The sequence below is a fragment of the Drosophila ficusphila genome, unplaced genomic scaffold, assembly GCF_018152265.1.
Source record: "Drosophila ficusphila isolate 14025-0441.05 unplaced genomic scaffold, ASM1815226v1 contig_127, whole genome shotgun sequence".
Lineage (NCBI taxonomy): Eukaryota > Metazoa > Arthropoda > Insecta > Diptera > Drosophilidae > Drosophila > Drosophila ficusphila.
In genome coordinates, this window is record NW_025064016.1 from 681,750 (window position 1) to 706,483 (window position 24,734).

The following is a 24,734-nucleotide window of genomic DNA, read 5'->3' on the forward strand; positions in this document are numbered from 1 at the left end:
ACATCTTATCTGTGGTTAAAATATTTAAAGTAAGTATCCAATCAATGAAATCAATTAAACAAAAAAGGAGTTTGATTTGCATTATACATAATCTAAAGAGTATTTAACCAATCAGGAAGTCCTGATTTGGCAGTTCCAAATCGTTGTTATTTTTGGTTCTGTTTTGTTTGGTTTTTTTGTTTGTTGTGTTCGAGTATTTTTTCCTCCTGTCGACACTGCCGTCGTTTTTGCATTTATTTTGCGGCTAAAACTTTAATTGAGTTTTAAACCATTTTGCTGGTCTGCCCCGAACCCCGCCTTCGCTTTCACTGCATTCGGATTGTTTATGTGGATTTTTTGTTGCCCAGACTGAGCGGGACGAAAAGCGGGCTTGGCCAGCCTTTGAGTGATGAGATTGGGGTGCCAATGTTTTTCCTTCTATTTTTTTTTAGTTTCCCTGCTTTTTCTTTCAGCCTCTCCGGAAAGCTGGGGAGTATGCAACGCTTTGCCATCACATTAATTTTTTGCAATTTTTATTTGTTAGTTTCGATTTTATGCCCACTTTGCATTTTAAGTGCAGGATGTTTTGAATTATTCCTCTGCTCAGGGGCGGAACTTTCTGTTTAGTTGGTTGTTGGATCCTATAATAAAATATTATTGCCAAACTTTATTTGAGAAAAAATGAGAGCCATTAGGCAACATAAAAATAGACGACAACTAAAAATAAGTTTCCATTAGAGTCTGTACAGATTTCTATGCCTCCGCCAAGAACTGCAAAAAAATGATACGACAAAATCCGATATAAAATACAAATTCTGTAAAAGCCCTAATTTATCATATTTTTATGGCCTGTGTAATGATCTTGAACATTTCCATTTGTTTTCAAATGATACTGGACCGTCCTGTATGCAAACCATTAACAAACTTGTGTGTTTGCATTTACACCTCTAATAAATATGGCATTAAATCCTTTTTGACAACAGGCACCGGTGAGATAGCGAATAGGGTAGCCGGGGCCATCTATCATCATAAAAATAAACCGGACAGAGACCAACGGGAACGTGCTGTCTGCGCCCCTTTCGCCGCAGAGGCTATAAAACATTAAACATGAAATCGGCGGAGGATCGCGCGGTTGGGATGGCGTTAGCTCCCTGGGCCGCAATCAACATCATTAACGCGTGCTCTAAAAGCCATTTATTTAGTGGCCAATGCGGACAGGCTGAGCCCTGTTAAAAATGCTCAAAAGGCACACAGCACAGCGAGTGTGGGAAACTATAAATTCAACGCTTTTAGCATAATTGCCAGAGCATGTGCGTGTCGCTCCGAAAGACGCTCGAGCGTTATGATAAGTGGGCGCTCGAGGATGTAAGCGTCAACACTGGCGAACGTTAAGTTATGCCCACCATCCGGCCATTATTCGCCCGATTCCCCTTGTTGGCTTACCACTCATATTGCCGACAGCCCGGGTAATTGCCATCGTCCTGCACGCTGAACCTTTGTCAAAACACACAGCTATATACGGCTTAATAAACTCGAACAGCTAAGAGTTCGCTAGTGTTTAACCCTTCTGTACGACACAAAAACATTCGAGTGGGGCCAAGGCACTAGTCCGGGATATTTATCGTTTGTCTAATCGAAGCAAATCAGGTCAGGAAGGCGGGCGGCCACCGGAAACGGGGCTCAATGGGGCGTATGCGTGATTTATGCGTTTCAGGACTGGCTTAATTGCCGCAAATATGCGTGCAGGCCTAGTGATAATAAACATAGCTCAAGGAAGATGGATGTGAGGAGAAGTGCCTCATACTGGTGTTATATTTCTGCGAATATTTTTTTATTTGAGGTCGTTTTAATTGAGCTTTGCTTTGTGGAATAACGATTATAAATTAAATATTTATTTATGTAGCTTATTGGAAGACGCGTTACAAAAGGATTAATTGACTTGACTTTTGTCTTGACTTTTTTCTTTCAAATATATTTTCTGGTTTTCCCTTATCTTTCCCTTTCAACTGTAATGCCTTGAAGGTGAATTTATAAAACGATTCCTTTGCTTGCAGAGTGTAAATTAAGCTGCTATAACCTTTCCCATCCCTGATTGAGCCAGGCTCCTTCCAGCCTGAGTCCCGTGTCCACCTGTCTGAGCCAACAAGTGAGCATCCTGAAAGACAAACAAACACATGGCCAATAGCAGGCACGTGCACGGAAAAATGTCGTCGACATTTGTTCCTCCTTGGCCATTTTTGCTTTCACCCTCCTCGCAGAAGGCAGCGCTTATGTTGACGCAGATTTAATTACAATGTTGGTGCTGCATTCACGTTTATGCCACTGCAACTTGGAGTCCGCAGCAGTCCTTGTTATGGCTGTGTGTGTAAACAGCTTCCCGGCTGGAGGGAATCAGGTGAGGGGCAATATCCCCTGGATGGGAATAGTAGCTGCCGCCTTTGTTTAACAACAAATACCCTGAGCCCCGGAGTTGCCGCACATATGATTCCAACTCTCCCCGTCGTTTTTGGGGTGTGCCTCGGCTGACGCTACTTTTATGCACTTTACAAATTGAATTTTCCACTTGCATTCGTCCCGGGCTTTTTCCACTCGTCCAACCCCCTGAAAGACAAGAGGGACCAAGCAACTCTGACAACTTTGTTTCGAACACCTTTTTAGCTACCTTTTGTTGTACGTGAATCATAGTTTTTGCACTTCATATACAAGTGTACTTTTGGTTTACACTGATTCGGGATTTTTTGCTCTGAATGACATGATTTAATAAAAGCTTGTGTTTCAGGAAAGAAAACAAGGTTAAATAAAGACTTTACATATTTTCTTAGGTATTGGCTATGACCTCATAGGATTTCAATGCATTTCAAACGTTGCAATATTTATAGAGCATAAGTTACGTCTTTCGGCACAATTGCATTTCCCATACGCACTGTTAGTTGCAAAGGCTGAAACGAGAGGAAAATGACGACCATATGTCGTTCATTCGACATGCTACATTCTGCCATTGCTAATTGCTTGGAAATTTCGCTCATTTCCACACGAAGGCATTTCAATGGCAGCCGCAACAATTTCAACAGAGGCAGAAGAAGCTGCAACAATTCCTATAAACAAGCTGCAACAAAAAACCGAAAAAAGAGGAAAATCGGTTTGGCCTGGTTTTAAATAAAGTCTGTGCGTGTGTAGGAATTTACTCTCGTTTTCTTTCATTGTGGCCTTGTTTCACTTTTTATCCTTCATACTTTTTTTTGTTTTTGCTCTCCTTAATTTTTTGAACGTGGGTGCAATTAGTTGCTCTTCCAGTAGCGGACTAATTGCCATCCCTTTTATCTCAAACTATACTATTATAAATTATTTTTGCATGCATATCTATAGATTTTAAGAAGCTTATATTAACAGTAGTTAATTGTATTTCAAATTCAAATAAATACCTTTACAACCTTCTGACTCTTGAATCCGGACCTGTATTCACCAGCTGAATTTAATTTTGTTCTTCTGGTTCGTTACTTGCGGAAAATTGTATAGTTTACGGCAGCTGCTTGTTTTCATGACCACAAAATATTTCTAAACTACAGGTTGTATTGTCCTTGGAGGAATACTATAGTAGAGTGGACTGGGCTTGTTTTTTTGCTTTTATTTTTGCTGTAAACTTTTGCGTACATTTACATACAAATATGTCACATAGATATGCCACTTATTCACATATATAGAGCTCAATACATATATTATATTTATATTTAATAGCTAACTTAGGAGTTATGTGTAATGATTTCTTTAGATTTTATTTTCTGAGCTTCTTTCGTAGGCTTAAGTAAATAGTTCTCATCATTGTTTTTTTTTTTTTTTTTTTGGTTGTCCTACATTTATAGATAAATATTTTATTTAATTAACGCGGTAACATTCATTTCAACTTTTATATATTTATGTGGTAGATTTATTTACAAATGAAAACTAAAGCACTTTAAAGATTTTTAAATAGTTTTATTTAAATAGAGCCATGTACGCCCTATGAGCCTTAAATATAAATAAATGTAGTCGGAGTTTACACTTATAGGTTTGTTTTATATTTACATCAAAGTTTCATTAAATTCTTTTAATACTCATTAATGCTTATACTATTTAAATATTTACACTTAGAGCGAGTATAAAAATGCTTTCATAAAATTATCAAAACCAGCCAAAATAAAAGCTGAGTAACATGTTACTATTGTATTAACGAAACTAATTGTTATTTAAGTTAAACTAATTAAATACAATTAAATAAACAAATTGAACAAATAAGCCTATTGTTACCAGCATTTATAAAAAAAAAAACACATAAAACAATTTCAATTGTATTTTTAATATAAACTTTTTACCCAATAAATTACTTAATTCAACACTTTTTTGCTTCGCTATTTTGTGGTTCACATGTTTCTTTTGTTTTGTCATATAATTCTGCTAAATTTACTATGTAAATTCGCTATGTATGAGTATGCGTAAATACTTTCATCTAAATGCAAATTTGATTAACCGTTTTTCCACTTTTTTGCCGTTTCTGTTTTGCATTTTTTGTGGACTATAATTTATTTATTTCCATTTAATTGGATCTATTATGGTTTTTACATAATGCAACATTTTTATTCAGCTGCGGCTATGAAAGTGTGTGTTCTCAACTTAAACCATTATTTTTTTAATCACTTTAGTTGAAATGTGTTTTAAAGGTAATTATAGTTTAGAATTCGAAAGAAATGTAACGAAAACCAAATACTTATAAGGTTTTAAAGATTTTAAATATTTTTTTTTCCCAGAACATTTAGTTTGATACTCATAGTTACATCAAATTTTGTTAGCCTCTTGATTAAACTAAAGCCACAACACTGCCGAACATCGAATGTATTTCCGATCATTATTTGCTGCACATCAGCTGTCACTCTTGGCCAGCTTGGCCTTAACATGATTTTCATTTTGCGCTCTAGTATAAACATATCTATAACTGACTGTGTGTGTGTGTGTGTGTTTGTATGTATATCCCGCCGGTGCACTTGACTGAACTTTCTTCTAGCCTTATTTTCGTTCTTTCGTCCTTATCCCGGTCCTAGTCGTCTGGGCCAGGTTTGATTTTATTCTTCAAGCTGCTTGTGCCCTAAATGAGTTTCGCTCTGCCTTTGCAATTATTTGATTTCATCTTGAAAACTTTCGAGGACAGAGCACTGCCAGCGGGCTTTGACTGGCTGGGGAGGTGTTTTTGGCGACAACCTTATTACCACGAGTGGCCCAAAATGTGCACATTAAATGTTGCCTATGCGTCGCGCTAATAGAAAATGTTCCGATGTGGCGACCGATAAAATGCAGCAGCATTGGCAGCCACTGAACAAAACAGCCAGCCAATATTACTATGCAAATGAGCATTGGCCAGTGCCATTGATGTTGCCGTTTCCACTGCCACTGCCTCTGCCACTTCCATAGCCATTGCCACCGGCGTTCGCATAGGCGTTGGCATTTCGAGTGCTGCGTTGACGCCGCCGCGCCACACGGCGTATGAGAAATGTGAAATATGCGCGATTGCCGCGCCCACATTTGTGGGCTGCTGCCGGAAATGTTGCTCATGTTCTTGTTGTAGTTGTTGTTATTTTTGTTGCTGCTGCTGCTGCTGCTGCTGCTGGTGTACCCACAATGACTTCTGCTCTCCCAGCATCCAGCGGCGATATCGTTGTTGACAACGGTCTCCAGTGAATTCGGCTGGTTTTCCATATTACTCATACGCCACCGACTTGGCGAGACCAACGAAAGCGTCGACAGCCAGAGTAAACCATCCGCCGATGCCGTCGCCGTCGGCAAAGAACTCGATAAACGTTTGAAAATCCCAAATGATTGCGTTTTAATGCCGAGCATTATTTTAGCAAGTAGATTATGCTGCGCCAGTGAGCCTGCAGAATTGTGAAATGCTCCGGGCGGATTACGCACGGGCGTTTGATTGTTATCGCCATTGTTCCCAGCATGGTTGCCTGTGGGAGAAACGAGCGGAGTGGGAAAGGCATGTAGTAATCAGTTTTTTGGTTAGTCGGGTTTATGTTTTCATTTATTTTGTGCGCTCGCCGAATGCCAAATTGGCACTGGATACATTATCATTAAGGGGAGACCGGTCAGGATAAAGGGGATTGGTTGATTGGTGCCATGGAGTGGGTTATGGATTTTGGTTGGCATTAAAGTAAATTGCTCTTCACTGACCGAAAGTGTGCTGTGCACTTAATAGTTCTTTGTGTGTGTGTGGGGGTTGCTTTGCTGGTTAATTCGATGATTTTGTGGCCCTGGATTAAAGCTTCTGAATGCGTTAAGGATTTATTAAGAAGTTCTAGTAGTTTCTGGTACTTGTAATAGATATAAAAAGTAAGGCATTCCCTTTAAACTGAGCTCCTTACCTTCCCCCTTCTCTGTGACATTTATTTAAGCCACTTGAGTCACCGACTTCACCCCGCCTGTTGCCCTTTTCACATATTTACCAGTGCACTCCACCGTTTTACGACGTCGTTGTACTTCTTTATACCGTCAAGGCATTGGACGAGCATTCGGACGGCGATTACTTGGCCATATTTCACCGTTCTTTGTCCGCCCCTTCCCCGTTTTTCAGCCAACACCCCAATGTCTCCGGCTGATTGAGTGTCTTTGTGGCCGTTTCTGCTGCTGTTGGTTTTTATGCACGTCATTGAACGCACTTTGTTGACCGCATGTCAATGTCGGATATAAGTACATATATACGGCAGGAACAGTGGTTGAGAACGGGAAAAAGTGCCAGTTGAAATCGGAGCTTTTAATAAAGTAATAATGAAGTCTACTTGAAAAATCATACCCTAATTGCAGCAATCCATCATATTCTCTCTCTAATTTTCATCCCTTCCTTTTGTATTTTTTTGTATACAGCCCACTGTTAATGATTGTTGGCGGACTGCAGGACCTGCGGGGGCTATTAAATATATTTTATCTGCATTTAATCTTTGGCGTTTGACTTTTCGTCGGCTGACCCCATAAATAACCACAAAGTGGGCTTTAAGAGCGCATTCCCTCGGCTCCGAATGGTTTGTTGGCTGTGCGGAATGGGGCTATTTTCACAACAGTCAGACTCATAAATATAAAGTGATAGATGCGTACGTTGGGAGTGGGTTGCCGCACAAAAAGCGAAATTGAATTGTCTACGAAAGCGACGCGACAATAGGATACCAATCGAATTGAAGCTGAAATGTTATTGAAAAATCCATGGGAAGTTATTAGTTAAGTATCGTTTGAAATCGAAATCAATGGGGAATCCTTTAAAATCCCTTTTCAAAAGTGTTGCGAACGGAAATCCCCAAAGTTGTGACATACATATGGATGCCAGCATCACTTTGATTGTTTACCTTTAACGCCTGCTTAAGGGCAAAGCAAAAATGTGCCACATATTCCCCTTAGCATTTGATTGATGTCAGCGGTATATAGATATAGATTCCGGCGGAGTGGAAAACTCAGTCAGTGCCCGCATTTACGCTTGATTGAGAGCCCACTGAAAAAGGTGTCATCCAGACAGTCAGACAATTTTGATGGCATATTTCATTTGATGTGAGGCAATAAATATTTCCGTTTTGGCCCGGTTTGTTTTTGTTTTTGCCTCTCGGCTTGGCTGAGCCGTACCTTTTTGATATTTTATTTATAAGCCGCGACGATTCGCGGAGAAATCAACGTCGAAACTGTCAATCGACAATCAATCAAAATAAGCATTTCCCGATGGCATTTTGCGGTACACTTTGCCTGCCATTTGTTTTGTATGCAGTTGAAAATAATATTTGTTTTTTCTCCGTTTCAACTTCCAAATAAATAACCCATTTCTTGCATCGTTAGCAAAGAGTTGTGTAAATTATCTATATACGATTTAATTGCCATGAAGGATGCCAATGTGAAAGTCACACCCCGAAAAAATGTTTTTCTCTATATTGATAAAAAAGCTTTTAGTTTAATGGCATAGTTAGGAAACTATTAAAATAAAATTGCGATGGCTTATAGTAAATGTTTCTGGTTTCTTTAAATTGTTTGGTGCCACAAAAACTTTCAACGCTTTATATCTCATGAAAATAAATAATAAATATTTAAAAATGGGTGAAAAATAAATGTTGAGGACACTTTTACTGCGCTCACAGTTTTTAAATGCGTGACTAAAATTCAACATTTCCGAATTTTAAAAACTAAGTAGTGAAAATGTTCACCGATTTTTAAAACAAAATTAATTTTTTTGTTGTTGAATCTTTCGTTGAGAAACTATTCTTCATTGCGCTAATTGCTTCTGAAATTCCCCATCTCGGGCTGAGCGTCTTCATTAAGCTCTCCCAGCAACTTGGAGCCCCAAACTCCAATGTTGAATCAATAAAGTCAACGGCCCACTAGGAGGGAGTTCCTTCCCCTTCCTGCTGCCAGGATATCCAATCTACTGGCTGCCCCTCGATTCGTGAACCCTCTTACAATGAACAGGCATTTTATCTGGTTTTTTGCATTCTCCTTCGCCTCTCTCCTTTTTTGGCGATGGCAATGCACGAATGCCTCCGGAGCCAGAACTCTGTTGCCAAAAGGGACAGGATCGAGGATGGGCGAATGGTCGGATGGGCGGTACAAGGACCAGCCACGCCCCCAGTGAAGCAGTTTTGGGCTTCAGTTCATTAGTGCAGTCGGTTGGACGGCATTTTCCGGACGCGTGCCTTAAATAATTGCATTTTAAATGCAATAAACACAAGTAGAAATAAGACCCGAAAAAAGAGGAAACCAGAATATTATCAGTCGGACATTTTGGCAAGGATTAAATTCAGCCGAAAAGCATACAGCAGAAAATTTGAATAGCCAATGTTTATGGCTAATTGGCTGGCTGCGGTCGGAATTCCCTATCTACTATCATATCCGGCGGGCGTTTTAGCCGCTAAATTTGACAGCCCATAAAGCGAATGCAACAGGACACGTGTTTTGCCCACACATACTGTTAACACACACACACACACATGCAAGCAGATATACACTCGCAAATGGCAGATAGATGGCTGGCCAGATGGACTTTGTCGTTGACATGGCCAAAATGTCAGTGTCAATCAACAATGTCGCTAGTTTTTATTGCCCTACTCAACTTGTTGTTGGTGTTACCATCGCCCGATGGCGTTTTTATTGCTACCGAATTTATTTGACTTGCAGCAGAAGGGATCAACAGATCAACACCCAGCCACAAAGTCAAAGCGACATGTTTTCAAATTTGTATAGAATGCATATACCTACATTGTACAAGTTTTATTTGTTTCGCAAATTTTATTATTTTGACTTTTTGGGTTAAACGGTTAGTTGAATTTGTAAATAGGGCTTCAATGGGAATTTAAATACAGCTGAAGTGTTAAATAAAAAGCGCCTTCATGAGATTTCAATTTGTAAAAATCACATTCGAATCTTTTTAGTTTGAATTTTGTATTTTTTCCAAGTCCTGGGGAAATAAAAACCTTTATTGCCATTTAAAGTTGCTCTGACTTTTTATCTGTCTTTCCTTTTGCGAATTTCGTGTTCTTTGTTTAACAAAGTTATTGTGCTGTAAGCCCCATTTATTGCTTCTTCAGTCAATGCTTATGGCACTACACAAATCCAAGATGCCGACAGCAACGGAGTGCAATTTGTATTTGCCACGGAATGCGGATGAACGAGAATAACAACAAGCCAGCCAACTGTAAGCGTCACTCGGCAAAGAACGAGAAGAATTTAATTAATTTTTAAGGCTTTTGCTAAACACTTGGCCCCACAAAAGTGCTGGCCATATTGCGAGCCGTCCAAGTTTTTGGCCAAGGAAATGGTATAAAGGAAACATTGAAATTATGAGATCACACGGCGACGCTCTTGAAATGTGAATGCCATGAAAGGAAATGCAGCCAAGGGGTGCAACTTTGCCCTCGGAATGTGCAAATATAGTAGGAAATGCACCATGGTCCGTAAAATGCCACTAAAGACGAGAAAGCCATGAAAAGGAAAGGGGGATCTGGGGAATGGAGAAGGGTTCGAGGGGAGGGGGAATTGTCGGGAAAGATGAAAGCCTGTTTGGAGATATAGTACTTACCTTGGGCACCGTCACGCCACTCCTCAACCCCATAATCAGGCAAAGCGTTAGCCGAGTCAAATTTATTTCTATGACGTCTCTTGCCATCTTTATATATTTTTTACACATTTTTAATTTTATGCAGCAAGCGTCAGTCAAGTGGGAGAGATATAGTTCAGGGAGAGTTCAGGATAACACGGTACGTGAGTTATGGCAGTTGTTGTTGGTTGTTGGTTGTTGGTTGTTGGTCGTCGTTGTTGGAAGTTGGTTGTTGTTGTTGGTTGGAGAAGGGGCATAACATGAAAGAAATATTCAAATCGAGGAAGGTTTCGGGGAAACAATGAAGAGAGAAACCATATAAAAAGGAATTTAGTAATATACATTTACACAGATGCCATGGGTAATTGTATGCTAACGTATTTTTTATTTAATTTTGCATTTATTTGCATTTAATAGCCCTTTGAAGGGGCAACAAAGCCGAGGAACAACCAACAAAGGGGCAGAAACGTAAAAAGAAATTGCATGCAACTTTTACTCGATGGAGTCGAAACGAGGTGGGCTAAATGGATGAGGATGGGGTGCGGTCGGTGGTTCCATGATGATTTGTGTTTTCGGCTATTTGCGATGATTACTGTAATTTCAAAATGTTCGGGGTCTTATCGCTTTCACTTAGCAAATCCACAATGCTTTTAAACCGAAGCAAAGTGATTTTCCTCAAGTACAATTAAAATGCCTTTTCAAGAGAACAATTGCGGATTTAAGATTTGGTAACCCAAAGGTATAGGTTACTAACTGTTGATTTTAATGAATAGTAACAATATTATTTAGCTTTAAAAAAAAAACGATTCTTTTGTGGCATTTATGATTGTTTGCCCTACGTATATAAACCAATTTAATGCTTTGTGCTGACTGTGATTTCGTGCTTTGCAGTGCATAAAATTAAAAACCCATTATTGTGTTATATAATTCATGACCAAGCAAAAAATTATGCTGCGATGCTTATGGTTGAAATTTAATCAATTAGGGAGTTGATCGAATGGCTCTGAACAGGGCGTAATGAAAATTTAAGCCTTTTACCATATTAGTTTGCTCTTTAAAGTGTTCATTAAACAGCAAACTTTAACAAGTGAAGGGTAGTTGATGGTTAATAACGAAATTATCTCTTACCATAGCTGCGGTTCAGCAAGGACATCTCTGAAATAATAGCTGTTGTTGGTGTTGGCATTTCTGAAAAAAGATTGATTATTATATAATTTCTACAAAATGATGTATTAATTGACGATGCTTTTTTCTATAACTAAATGAACTTTATTGCGAATAAATTTCCGCGGGACATATACAATTTATAACAAAGTGGGAAATAAATAAATTAATTGAAAATTTTTTCTCATACCATCCAGCTTTATATTTCCATCAGTTTCGCCCAGCGAATTCTTGGCCACGCAGCGATATGTCCCAAAATCGTTTGGGCCAACGGCACGGATTTTTAACTTCATGTATTTGGTGTAACCGCTGACGGTTGATGTGGTCTCGTATTTATCGCCAGCCCTCGAGGTGTCTGAAAGTGCGAAAAATGTGGAAAAAACTGTCAGACAGAGAGGACCCTTAAAGCGGACGTTCAATAAAATGCAGTGAAAATTTTCCAGCAACAGCGTTATGGTAGGAAAATATGTACGGGGGAAAAAATCAATTAATTAATGTCACCTGCACTGGGTTGTAACTACTGGTCATGTGCAGTGAAGTGAGTCACATTTCCAATAGGGACTCCAACTAATTACGTCCGTTCCCCTCCACTTTCCCATTCAGTAAGTGTGTGTATGTGTGTGTAATTAAAACTGGCGCAGTTCTTCAGCCATTTCCATTGCCATCGCCAACTAAAACTTTTCTCATTAATCAGTGAAAATCTAAAAGAAAAACTTTTGTTCTGCTGCCGTCTGCGGCTTTAATTTCGTTCCATTTCGTTTCGTTTCATTTCGTATTGTGTTGCCTACTTTTTGGGGTCTTGCTGGCAATACGAAAACGAGACCAAGTAGCTGGCAGTAAGTAGCATTAAATATATAAACTTAATTTCACTTTGATTGCTTGGCGCATTGTAAGGCGATATCGCATGTTACCCATACGTCATGTTGTCCTTTGTGTCTATGCCTGTATGTGTGTTCCTGTGACAAATGTCTTTAGTTTTTTCCCCGTTTTCTTTTTCGTCAGCCCCAAACAATGGGGGAAAAAACAATTTTCCACATAACACCCAACTTGCATGTGGCCCCGGCTCCTGCGTCTTCTTTTTACAGCCCTAGTCACCTTTTGTGATACTTCTCCATCGCTCCACATGCCACAACTATCCGAAAGACCCACATGTACGTTCCTCCGACACGCAAATATATAATTTTTCTCATAATCATCGGCGGCAGCAATTCTTTTCCCTGCCTGCCAAGTCTCTCAAGGAACTTTATACTTTTAATACCAGCCGCATTAAAGGAAAGTTTCGGTACCAAGAAACTGCTTGTTCTACCTTCGAAAATACTATATGTTTGTATATAAAGCATGCCCTGAAGACAGGGCAACGAGTTCCACAAAAGATTTTTTCATTTTTTCCTAACGGCTTTGCAACGTATTGTTTAAAATTTTTCTAATGAGTTGAATAATTAAATAAAAATATGGTATGAAAAATAAATTTGAATTGCAGGTTCCCTTTCTATAAAAAATAATTTAGTGGTTTCCAATAATGACCCACATTTTTAAGTTTTTATTTTTTTATTGTAACCTCGACTGAACCATAAATACTGAAATATAAAAGTTTTATATGAAAAATTGTATAAAAAGCGCAGTTTTTCTTCTTTTCCGGCAACTATCGTTCCCATTGCTCTTTTCATAGACAGTCGTACGCAACTCTATGGGAAAGCGGTTAAAATTTATTACCCAAACTTTTGGTGGCTGTTAGCCATTCATCATGGCCGTGGCTTTCATATCTCATATCTTGGTTCGCATTTTCCTCGCTCTGCCTGAGTTTGTCGCCTGTGCGTGTGTGCATATGAAATGTCATATTTCCGACTCGGAATTTCCTACCTGGGAAAGTCTAAGCCTGGCCATAGTTCTTCCTTTGAATTTGGGCATGGGCTATGTCTTTCTTATCGAACAAACAAAGTGACATTTGAGCATAAAATGAAACCAAATGACAGTTCATCAAATGCTCGTCTATATTTAGCTCAATTTTTATGCATATGAGTCATGAAGCTACGTTTATATTGGATTGGATTTGTGGCTAAGGCAGCTGAAATTACAAATACTTTCGTAGAGAATTTTTTTTTGCACAATTGTTCACATAGTTTCGGCAGAATGTAAGTTGAAATCACGCTTGTAATTTTAGACAAAATAGATCGAGCGCATAAAGTCCGAACAATGATATTTATTTTGCTTTTTAATTTACCAACATTGCAGTGAGTTCCGGCACCGAATTCATACTGTTGCATATTTCCGCATCCCTCTGGTTTTTTTGGCGCCCATGCAAATATGCCAGCGAATGTGATTATGTTTAAATAATTTCCGCAACAAAATAATGTTTTCTGACAGTTTCTCATTTTCTTTATTCAATTTGCGTTGTGCATTTCCAGCGCATCAAACATGTTATTGATTGTTTTTGATTATTTCAGTTTTGAATGCACATAATTTTGATTTTATTTTCAGAGCTCTGAGGGTAATTAATGTTATTGTGCTTTGAAATATTGGCGTACAACGACAGATTAAAGTTAAGGTTCAATTTTGAAGAACTATAAAAATGGAAATGCACTTTATGTGAATATAAATCTCAGCATTTTGCAATATTTGCTTTTGAAAATACTAACATATTATTTAAAATAAATAAAAAAAATTACGAATAAAACATTAAACTTTTTAATGAATTTGTAGGTCTTCATTTTATGTTTTATCTTGATGCGTGCGTACTGTTCGAGAAGCTTTCTGCTCGGGTCGTTCTGACACATGTTCAATCTCTGTCCGGCTTCAACTTTTCGGCTCGCTCGGAAAACTGTCCGGTGTCAATCAGGGAAAACTGTTAAAACGTCACCCCATAAAGAAGAGACACTTTAAGGCAGCGCAGTTCAAAATGCCACAATGTCTCCGAATCCTTGTATGCAGTTGTATGTAAATGTGCATTTTAAGCCTGTCACACAGTACTGCCACGCATTTTATGGCGAACCAGTGCACGTGAAAAGTACGTAAAAAAGCCGAAATCTTTCATGTAAAACAATAAAAACAGGACACCACACCAACATTCACTTGCCCTCCATCGCCACTGTAAAAGCAAAATAAACTGGATGAGCTCAAATGGGGTTTCCGCATTCGCAACTGATGCAACTTTTAATTTTGCTTCCCTTTTTGGCATTTCCCATGACAATTTTCCGCAGACTGGACTTAAGCGACCAAAGGAGTCTGAGGTGTTGGTGTAAATGGCGATTACATTGTAAGCTCACTTGCAAAAGTTTTCCAGTTAATAAATCCCGCTCTTTTGTTCGATTTTATTTACAGCCAATCATTTTGGTGGGACTTTAACTTACCAGAAATAATCATATCTCCACGTTCTGTAGTCCAATAATTAATCGATGCAGGATAGGCCTCAGTGTGACACTCTAGTATGACATCTTGGCCCACATAAGCTCCCTCCAGCTGATTTGGAATCGAGAGCATTGGAGGAACTGTAGATAAAGGACAGCATGTTCAATTATATTTAAGAATGTAGTAACTAATGATAATTCAATTTTATAAAGCTCCCTAATTGTTTAGTTAACCCTATTAAATATCAAATACTTATTGCTAGGTTGGGTTGTGTCTTTCTTTACCACTTAAACATTTCTACAATTTTATTTCCAAAAACAAATTTGTTTTATTTTTAAGCTTGATGCCTCAGAAAGTAATCCGTATCCACTATCTTCAAATTGAATCCATTATCCCACCAGCTGCAGTTGCCAGTATACTATACTAGTAAAATATTGTTTTTCGACACTCTTGGCAGGGGAAAATCCCTTTTTCGGCCCCAATACCATTGCCCAAATACGTCACGGACTTTTCATCAGCTCTACGGCTACAGCAGAGTGTTACGGAGAATTTTGCATACCATTTTACGTGAGTTTACAAACTGTTTTTGGATTAAAATGCACTCAGTCATTAAAAGTGCGCCTGGGAGCGAGTGATTGTGTCTCGGACATGGACGTCCATCTCAACTGGGCGTGTGTGCGTAAATAGCTTTTGTTGCCGCTGTTGATACTGGGGGGGAAATGGCTGTTTGTGTGTGAGTGGATGTGGGTGTGGGTGTGGGCCACACACACATGAACAACAAAAGCTGCTCTGCGAATGGTGAACGCATTTTGGCCACGCACACATCACGGGGGCACAAAATAACACCTGCCGACAAACAAACAAACAAACGCCCACAAACAAAGCGAAATGAGCGCAGTGCATCGGCCCACCAAAACTAGAGATGGCAGAAGGGGAAAACTAAAGGGTTAAAAAATGAATTTATTTATATTTAAAGGAAAAATTATGTGGCAACATTTCAAGGCAGTGGTTGAAGTAATATTTAAAAAATATATACAGATTAAAACTGATAGTAGTATAACTGAATAAACTGAATAAACACTTGAACGTTGCATGTTTGTTAACAAATCTGGCTTAAGCTACCATATCTTAACCTGTCCATCTCTAACACTTTTGGCCAACGGCAGTGGGATACGCATAGTCAAACTCTCCCAGGTAAATTAATTTAACGTGACTGCAGCTTTTGGTCGATTTTGGCCAAGTGCGTGGGCTGTTCGCCACCCAGCCCCGCCCACTTTTCCGTCCATCTCCGCTTTGTATGCCAATGTTGAGGACGCGTTGCGGTTATTGCCCCAAAAACTGCATTGGCAACATGCAGCAAGGGGGAAGGGGTTGAGGGGGAGGGGGAGGGGGAGGGGGAGTGTTGCTGCCTACCTTGTTTTGTGTATTTTACGCATTGAATGCTGCGTTCGTCACAACCACACTTCCCATTCCCTCTTCCACTTTTCCTCGTGTCATAAATATTGCAAGAGAGTTGAGCCCGAAATGGATTTTACGTTATTTTTCCCGTTTCCGTTTTACGCAGCCCAGCAAAATACTGATGAACTGAATTCGTTTAAGCCGTGAAAATGGTTACTTTTGGGGGGAATTATAACTTGCCGCGAATGCCACAACATTTTTGATGTACACGCAAATTAAATTGAAATATTTAATTTTGCTGAGGCCAGCAGAGGTATAAATTATTATACAATGTGGTTACATATTATTCGTTTTCAATACTCGAAAATCGAATGATATTTTTTATCACATTAAATGTATTACATTTTTTTATATTTGAAGGTTTTTAATAAGTTATATAAGGGTTGAAGTTCTGAAGTGAAAATGTGGCCTTAAAACAAACTAATGCAATTTAAAGGTAAAACTTATGAACTCAGTTTGTAACTCCTCCGCAGACTGCTAAAGCTACCCCCTATGAACTCCTGTCTAAGCCAACGAGTCAACCAGTTAGCCAACTTTGTGTGGCCATCTAAACGTTTGACATTTACTCACATTGCACTCGCAGATGGACCCGTTTGCTAATCGAAGGCGGGACTCCGTTGGAGGCGACGCACAGATATGCGGCCATGTGCAGGCGACTCACTTTGGTGATGTGCAGCAGCTCGCCGTCGACCACGTTGACTGAAAGGGATTCCCGATTCCAGGGAAATGGGGGAGAAAAGGACCTGGTTAAGCCGAAGGGAAGAGAGAGGGGGTGGGGAGAGGGATCAGGGTCACTTACCGTGCTCCCCGCCAATTAGCATCTCCTCGCCGTCCTCGCGACGCCACATGACATAGGGTTCTGGGTAGCCACGTGCCTTGCAAACGAGAGAAACATTCTGACCCTCGCGAACCACCATGTCATTGCTGGTCAGACCCTCGACAATCATCGGTGGAACTGCGGGGTGAAACGGAGGAAAAAAAAACGGAGGTTAATCGAAGGCCAATGGGTCACACTCGGGGTCAGTGGACAGCGATGGGGATTAGCTATAGTTTGAGTACTCACCCACCACCTGCAAGTAGCCCTTCCTGGAGCGCATGGGATCCTGTGGGGAATCAAGAGATTAAACAGCTCGTTCTGGGAACTAACTTAAGACTTGAACTCACTGTGTTGACTTGGCACATGTACCACCCACGATCCGTTTCCTCCACCTCTTTGATGTGTAGGTACCACTGAAATAAAATATAATTTTAAAGGGAAAAAATTATATTACATATGGTTACTGCTCTTCTAAATATAGAAATATTAATAAATAGTATTTAATTTTTGGCCGATTTTTTTCAATTTTTATGATGTAACCCCATTCCAAATTTCCAAAAAATGGAATTCCTAAGCTCATAACTTTTCCAATTTTCACTATTACTTTAAATTCCAATTGAATAATCAATTTGAAAAACCACTGAGAGAAACGAAAATGAATTCTTGTTATTTTAGTCAATTAAAATTAATTTTCGAAAATACTTTGTATTATTTAAATGTTACAGTGGCTTACAGTCGAACTCACCGATCGATGGTCATTGTAGGTCAGGCTGATGCGGCTGTTTTGAGAGATAACATTGTGATGAATGGACAGAATGGTCTGTGTGTCCACCCGCACCCAGGCCACCTTGTATCCCTTTAGGTTCTCCACCACGCAGGCCATCAGAGCATCTCGACCCACGGAAACTGTGACATTGGCAATGGGTTCCGCGAATCGCGGAAAGTCCGAATCTAAAAGTAACACATACCAAGATTATTTAGATTATTAATTTTGTAAGCGGAGTCCATTTCGTTTGAAGTTTCCTCGTTCGTTTCCTCATTCGTTTTCCGCTGGCAGAGGCATAAAGGAAAAACCTCCGACCTTTTCCTTGCATTCATTTCCCGCTGCACTGCGGCACATTGCGCATACGTCCCGTGTGGCCCTCAAAAAAAAAAAAAAAAAGGGGAAAAACGGGAGCATATTAATTACCTTCCTGTGCCGTCTGTTGGCTGTCCAGGCGCGTGTGTTTGCCTGCAAGGGAAACGAACGAAATTAGGAGCGTTAGAACATTTAATTAATTTAATTCCTTCGTCTGAATTCCAACTGCCCGTTCCAAATGGGTAATAAACAAAAATTAATTAGCCACGCCATCCAAAAACTTGCTCTTGGACAGAAGACAGGAATGAAATTGTGTCTGTCGCCATGTTTTGCTGATTCGGCAGAAATTTCTGCTGCGCTTTCAGATTTTTGTTTTTAGTTTCATTTATTGCATTCGTTCCTATGACAAAAGTTCAAGTTTAATTGTTTCTGGCTGCGTTGGCACTTTTTCCCCATTTTTCCCCAGCTGCAGCGGAAACTTTTACTGTTCGAGCACGGCAGGAAATTTTGCGCAAAAAAAAAAATGTGAAAGGTGTTGGGCAGGAAATTTAACAAATAAAAACTTGACGGAAATTGCAAACTAGCGCTGTTCTGTTCGACATTTTTGCCCCCGAAGTCAAAGAAATCAAATTTGTTTGCGACTGTTATTTGCAGTATCGGGACATTCGCTTGGTAATTCGTCTTCACCCTTTTATTTTTTACGACCCTCAGACAGTTTACAAATGAGTTTCGCAAGCGTTGAGGAAATTCGAGCTAGTAGCAACTCGCAATCGCCTTGAAGAACGCTGCAAGCGTTGTCCGTAACATAAAACGGGTAAATTGAAAAACGCTTAAGCATTTTTACAGCTTTTAACACGGCGCCGCATATTGAATTACGTTCACTACAGGCAGTCAGTCCTCCTCCTCCTTTTCCAGCAGGACAACTGCTGGCCATTGGCTTGCCACCCGCTCCCCGTTTAGCGTCCCCTGTTGGATTTTGAGCTGGCACTTTTCAACTCCACTTCCCCGAGAGCAGCTGCTGTTTATGCCTTTTCAGCTGCGAAAAAATGCTCAACACGATTTTCGCTGTTGATTTACGTTTTAGCACGTTTTTCGTACAGTTAGCCGTCGCTTTTCCTACTTTCCTTTGCCCAGCTCCTCTTCCTTCTCAGTTTTTTGTTTCTCTTTTGGTTTAACTTGGCAGGTTGCATTCTGCTGCTTTCCGCCATTCCAATGTTGTTTCACTTTTCCTTTGCAATTTAATGAGCAGCTTTTTATCGCCACCGAGATTTGTCCCCGACTCCTTGGCACTTAATCCAACAAATAGCACCTGCCGTTCTCTCTAGCATTCATTCTGGCAATATAAAATGAACCCCATTTGACTGCGCTTAGCCTTTGCATTCACAATATATATTTAAGTTTCTTTTTGGCTTTAATTTGTTGTTTAGCCCCTGTGTGTCAACACGCGGCTCTCATGACACACAGGCCTCGACTCCAAACTCCAGTGGCCAGTCAATCAGCCAGTGCTCCATTCACGGACTGGCGTCCGAGATTCTGTTTGTCCTGCGTCCACCTGCACCCATTGGTCCCTTTGTGCAAACCCAGGCAGCCATTCAATTTGTCAGGCTCGACGGCGGAACGCTCCCTCAAAAAACCTAAACCGCCTTTTGAACTTTGTGCAAACAGAACGCAGCAGGAAAAGCCGGAGTTGAAAAGTACCAGGCACTCTCAATGAGCGAGCCCTTCAGTCCTGATGAGCTGGGTTAATACCCAGTAAAAAGTTTGAGTGGTAAGCCAAAAATATTTAAAAACCTTCTTCACTAAAGTAAAAGCATATACAAAAACATATACAAATTTTAGATATAAAAAAAAAATTCCCCCTATTATTCCTTATTTGAATAAATTCAAATTGTGTTTATATTTTAGCGAACGCACAAGATTTGTTTACTTCTTAAATGCACTTAAATACCCTTAACACTTTTAGAAAGCATACAATGTTAGGCATACACAACTTTTTTAGTAATTGTATTTATTTATTTTGTTTTTGAAAACTTGCTTTAGCTTTTAAAAGTGTAGAGAAACTGAATACGTTGGCACACTCTACTTTAAAGAAGCGATTAAATGGCTTTAAAATTTAAGCTGAGCTGAGTGAACTTTACAGACGCGCATCGAATCCGCAATGCAGTCGTGTTCCAGTTATTGGCGGAATTTAAGTCCACTGTGGGAAGGAGATAACGATGGATGGGGACAGGTTGCGGTGACGGTAAGTTAGCCAGGCCAAAAGCAGCTTTCACCTTACCATTCTCCGTTCTAATCTCGACGGCCTCCGCAAACCAAATGGTCGTCATAAACAAAGGACACACACAAAAGAAAACTTTTGGCCAGACGTGCCGCCTACTCGATTTTCGCCAATGCCCGCAAATCAACTTCCAGAACAGTGGAATTATAGTTAAGATAACAAAACAAAAATATTGCTTTTTGAAATGAGAGTAAAAGTTCAAATGAGAAAATGTAAAAATTTCAAAATTTTAACTGCAGTCATCACGTTATTGCTCCTAAAGTTATAAGGTTATTTAAATATACTTGATATTTAGTTTAAATAATCTTTAGACGAATAAACAATTTATTGCAATTATTTGCAATGTTAAATGTTTATCCAAACCTTATTCAATTAGTTATATTTTTTCTAACTTCTTTTTAATGGAGATAAAGATTATGAAAGCGTTTGCTGCGTTACAAATTATTGTGCTCACACATTTGTCTTGTTTTCTCCACTGTAAGCTGCTTATGTCCTTGCTGAGCTTTTCTTCCGCTTCCCTTTTTATGGGCCCATCTTTTTTGTTGGCCATTTTTTCCGTTTATTCAGCCTTGGGTTTTCCCTTACATCTGGGAGGCGGGGGGACGGAACTCGAAGAATACTTCGGCTGGCCGTTTATTGTCGTTTATTTGTCTTTTTGCCATTTTTATATTTACGCATATAATCGCTTTCAACGCTTGGCGCCGCCTTGGGAGATGATGCTATTGCAGGGACGTGGGTCCTGACGGGGCTTATAAATATGATGTTATCGCTTTTTATGGTCCACTTTTATTGCCGGCAATCAGTCTTGCGTTTTGTTTGCTGATTGCTTGCCATTATTCAAATGTATTTGTTTAATTCCCGGGGATTGGCAGCCACAAATCATTTTAAATCCGCAATATGTCAACAAATATTTGGACAACGAGCACATTGCTTTCCTTTTTCGTATCGCAGATGCTTCTTGTGCGGGTCATTATGGCGGCTTATGGCGTTTTGTTAAGTGGACATCGACCAGGACACTTTGCGGCCCATTACAAGCACCCACTCAAGGGCTCAACCGCTCAACCATTCTACTTGCCAGCCGTGCAGCTTAATCAGCTGCGAGCTCATAATCACATTGCGTATACGTAATTAGTTTAGCGTTTGACAAGGCGAGCAAATCTTCAATGGCCTACAACTTCTGTTTCTGCACTCCGTTCTCCTGCGAAGGTTCCACAAACTGATTATACTTGCACTTTGTTGACAAACGAGCTGATTAAATGCCGGCTCTCGGTCATTATGCAATTAACTGGCAACTGACTCTGCTCGCTGCCTTTATTGGCCAACACCCAGCTGCGCCTGTACGTGTGCGTGCGTTTAATAAGGTGGCCGAAGGCAGTGAGGCCTATTTACATTAAAGCTTAAGTGGCAAAACAAGACGATTATATTGAATTTTGATTACCGATGGTCTAAACAGGCGGGATCATTAAATAACTCGAATGGAAGATGGCTTTAGGCGGTGTTTTGACATTTTAGGGTTGATTAAACGAGTGCATTCAGGGGTTATACAAATATATCAGTCGCTAGGTGAAGGCAAATAAAATGCATGGTGCATGGGTAATACTGAAGATTAAGTAACTAAGATGGTTACTTATTTTTATAGAATATTTTTAATCCATCGTTAATTGGTTACCATAGTTTATACAACCCATTTATTATTTATTTCACGTTTATATCATATTTTCTCTGTATTTTTATTTACAAAGAATTTACTGCAAACCCAACAGGTTAGCAACTGTTAATCACAAGTGCAAACTTTACCTGGCAGCATATAAAATCCTTTGTGAAAATTGTTTGCTTTTTGTCACAGAGAGAATACCAACCAGATTCCCGTCTGGGAAAACTCAAGCCGTAGAATCCCATGAATTTGTGCACAGGGAATTGAGGGGGTGGCTCGAAAAAGTGTCTAAGAATGCAAAGCAAATATCTACCAGACAATATATGTAGTGCAATATGTTCAGGGAAAACAGAGGAGACCGCAGTACGAATTGCAGATGCGGCAAAAGAGCATTTCGCCAACTTGGCAGCCAAATGAACTCGAAGTGAACTGGAAGTGCACATGTTGCAAGGATGCATACTTATTTGTGTCTCCCCGCCGAAATCCCAGCTGTGTAACAAGTTTCTTTTTTGACAACAAGACAATGGCTGGCTGCATTGAGCGGTTCAGTTTCAGGTTATCCCTGATCGATGAAGCGATACAGAAAACTCATTAAGAACTTTAATTAAATCGAGAGCTGGCGAGTGCGAAAATTGCAGTGCAGTGCAGAAAACTCATTATTCATAACGACACGAAGGCAGAGGACTGAAAATCTGGGTCCAGCTGGAGTGGCGATGGCAGCTGCAACAGCTCAAGTCACTTTGCCCCCACCCGAAGCGAACTGTCGTGCTGCAAGTAAAAAAAAAAAAAAAAAAAAAACAAAATATGTGCGAAAATATGTCGGAAAGTGAGCGAAAACATAAAACATGCCAGCCAGCGGAGTGCGGATCCCCGCTCAACTGCAGCTCCTTGTGACTTATGTTGCTAGCTCGTCGGATTCAGGATTCAGGACTCGGGATAAAGCATCCTGCGGACTGGATCCTCTAGGTGTTGGCCATGGCTTCATTCACCCGACAGCAGCTCCGCTTAAATTGCGCTTAACGTTTTAATAAATGATTGTGACAAACGCAGGAGAATGGATTGCGGGCAGCTGGAACTATGCAAATATAATTGCGGTCTGCTCACTTAAGACTGGGAGGGCGCAATATAAAATGCACAATATAAATGCAACCGTTGGAGATAAAAAGAAAACCACTTTAAGGTAGATAGTGTTGGCATTATTTCGGAATATTTTAATACTGAAATAAAATGCACAAAGCAGTTAGCTAAGAGTTAACCGATTGATTTATTTAACAAAATTTAAAATACAGAGCTTTAAAGTATAGACAAATCCGTCTTAACTTATAAATAACAAAATACTTAGACGTCTTATGCCTTTAAAAGTCTTGTCCCTTGATATTTCTGATTGCACCCGATAAATGGATAGTAAAGCTTCTTCCCATTTGAGTTTTTTGGTGCAACGAAGTCCTTGCAACCTTGAATTAAACATGCGACTGCCACTCACTCAACTCGTTCGCTCGCCAGGCGGCACTCACTCAACTCGGCGATGTGACAGGGGAAAATTAAACTACATGCAAATTGCATGACCGTCAAAAGTGCCCGACACTGTGCGAGGCATTACTCATACGCCCCGTCAGCGCTTCGACGGCTGGCGACATCTTGCCGCTGCCAAAGAAGAGCAGCACTGCCAGGCGAAACGAAACGAAACGAAACGAGTCGTAAGTGAATTTATTTCAAACAATTATGTAGCAATTAACAAACAGATGACGGCAATTAAACTGCAGCCGGAAGAGAGAAGATTGGAGTGGGGAAGTTGAGAGGAGTCGAGTTGTGTCAAGTGCAGCAATCGACAGCCGACGGCAGTGAGTTCGTGAGTGTTGTTCATTATTCAGGCAATATTTCACACACTTACGCGTCGAGAAAGGCGCTTCATGCCTTCCGCCCGTTTATTGCGAGCCGGTTAATTTTTCAATAATTCAATTGGCCGTTTGCTCTTCCCGGCCAGATTACGTATGCGCCGCGTTGTCTTCCGGACTCCCGTGTTGCGTGACTCAAGTGCCGAGTGGTTGGTTGGTTGGTTGGTCGATCATTTTTGATCCGCCGTTGAAAGCAGAGTTGGCTTGTTGCACTTATTTTGTTGCATTTCTAGGCGAGCTGACACGAAATGGTGGCCGAACATTTCCGGATTCGAGTTCCGGCCGCAGAAACCACTTCACAAATTAAGTTGTCAACAATTTCAGCCATATCGCAACGATTTAATCTTCACACCTAAATTATTTATGTAAAAAGCCACGTTTGTTCCGCGCACACACACACATACATACATAGTCGCTCTGCAAACACCATTCCCCTTTACCAACACACTGACACAAGTGCCTTGTTAGCCGTCGCTCATGCAATAAAACGTTCAGCTGCTCTTACGCCTGTCGCTTTGTTGTTGTTTCTGCTGTTGAGCCTTTTGTTTAATAAATTATGTAAAATGCGCCAAATTGAATTTGAAATTCATGCAGCCTTTCGCCTGGTTATGGGAATTAAGATATGTCGACAGTCAGACCGAGCAGCAATGGTTGGGGAAATGAAGAGATGGGGAACTGGAGAAAGGGGAAAATGGGGGAAGAGGGGAAATGGATGTGGCTGTGGAATCGAGACACGGCCATTTTGCCAGACATCAAGTCGCCATTTTCAGTCTGGCACGTACAGACAGTTAACATATGCCTTGGATTTGGGATTGCGGGCAAAATGGCACTGTGCGGTTTGGTTTGGTTTGGGTTACGAATTCGCTTGCGATAGGTGTGAATTGGGTTGATTTAATTTAATGAGATAAATATTCAAATTTATTCATATCGCTGAAACGGTTGAGCGCATTTAACGGGCCATTTTGCAAATTCCATT

General features: G+C 40.2%; 1 protein-coding gene across 3 annotated transcripts in view; it reads right to left on the bottom strand.

Annotated features, from left to right (window-relative positions):
• Positions 1-4,829: 4,829 nt before the first annotated feature.
• LOC108092708 (hemicentin-1) overlaps positions 4,830-24,734 on the bottom strand; it is a 44,528-nt gene continuing 24,623 nt past the window's right edge. For 2 of the 3 annotated variants that reach the window (XM_017192427.2, XM_017192426.2), the window contains exons 3-13: positions 18,043-18,084; positions 17,599-17,804; positions 17,201-17,266; positions 17,100-17,139; positions 16,836-16,991; positions 16,607-16,735; positions 14,581-14,718; positions 11,424-11,588; positions 11,198-11,257; positions 10,052-10,138; positions 4,830-5,957 (exon numbers count right to left, since the gene is read on the bottom strand). In XM_017192427.2, coding sequence (XP_017047916.2) covers positions 5,134-5,957; positions 10,052-10,138; positions 11,198-11,257; positions 11,424-11,588; positions 14,581-14,718; positions 16,607-16,735; positions 16,836-16,991; positions 17,100-17,139; positions 17,201-17,266; positions 17,599-17,804; positions 18,043-18,084 — 1,913 coding nt within the window. In that variant the 3' untranslated portion in view covers positions 4,830-5,133. The remainder of the gene's footprint in view (positions 5,958-10,051; positions 10,139-11,197; positions 11,258-11,423; positions 11,589-14,580; positions 14,719-16,606; positions 16,736-16,835; positions 16,992-17,099; positions 17,140-17,200; positions 17,267-17,598; positions 17,805-18,042; positions 18,085-24,734) is intronic. The other variant, XM_017192428.2, reaches the window with a different exon arrangement.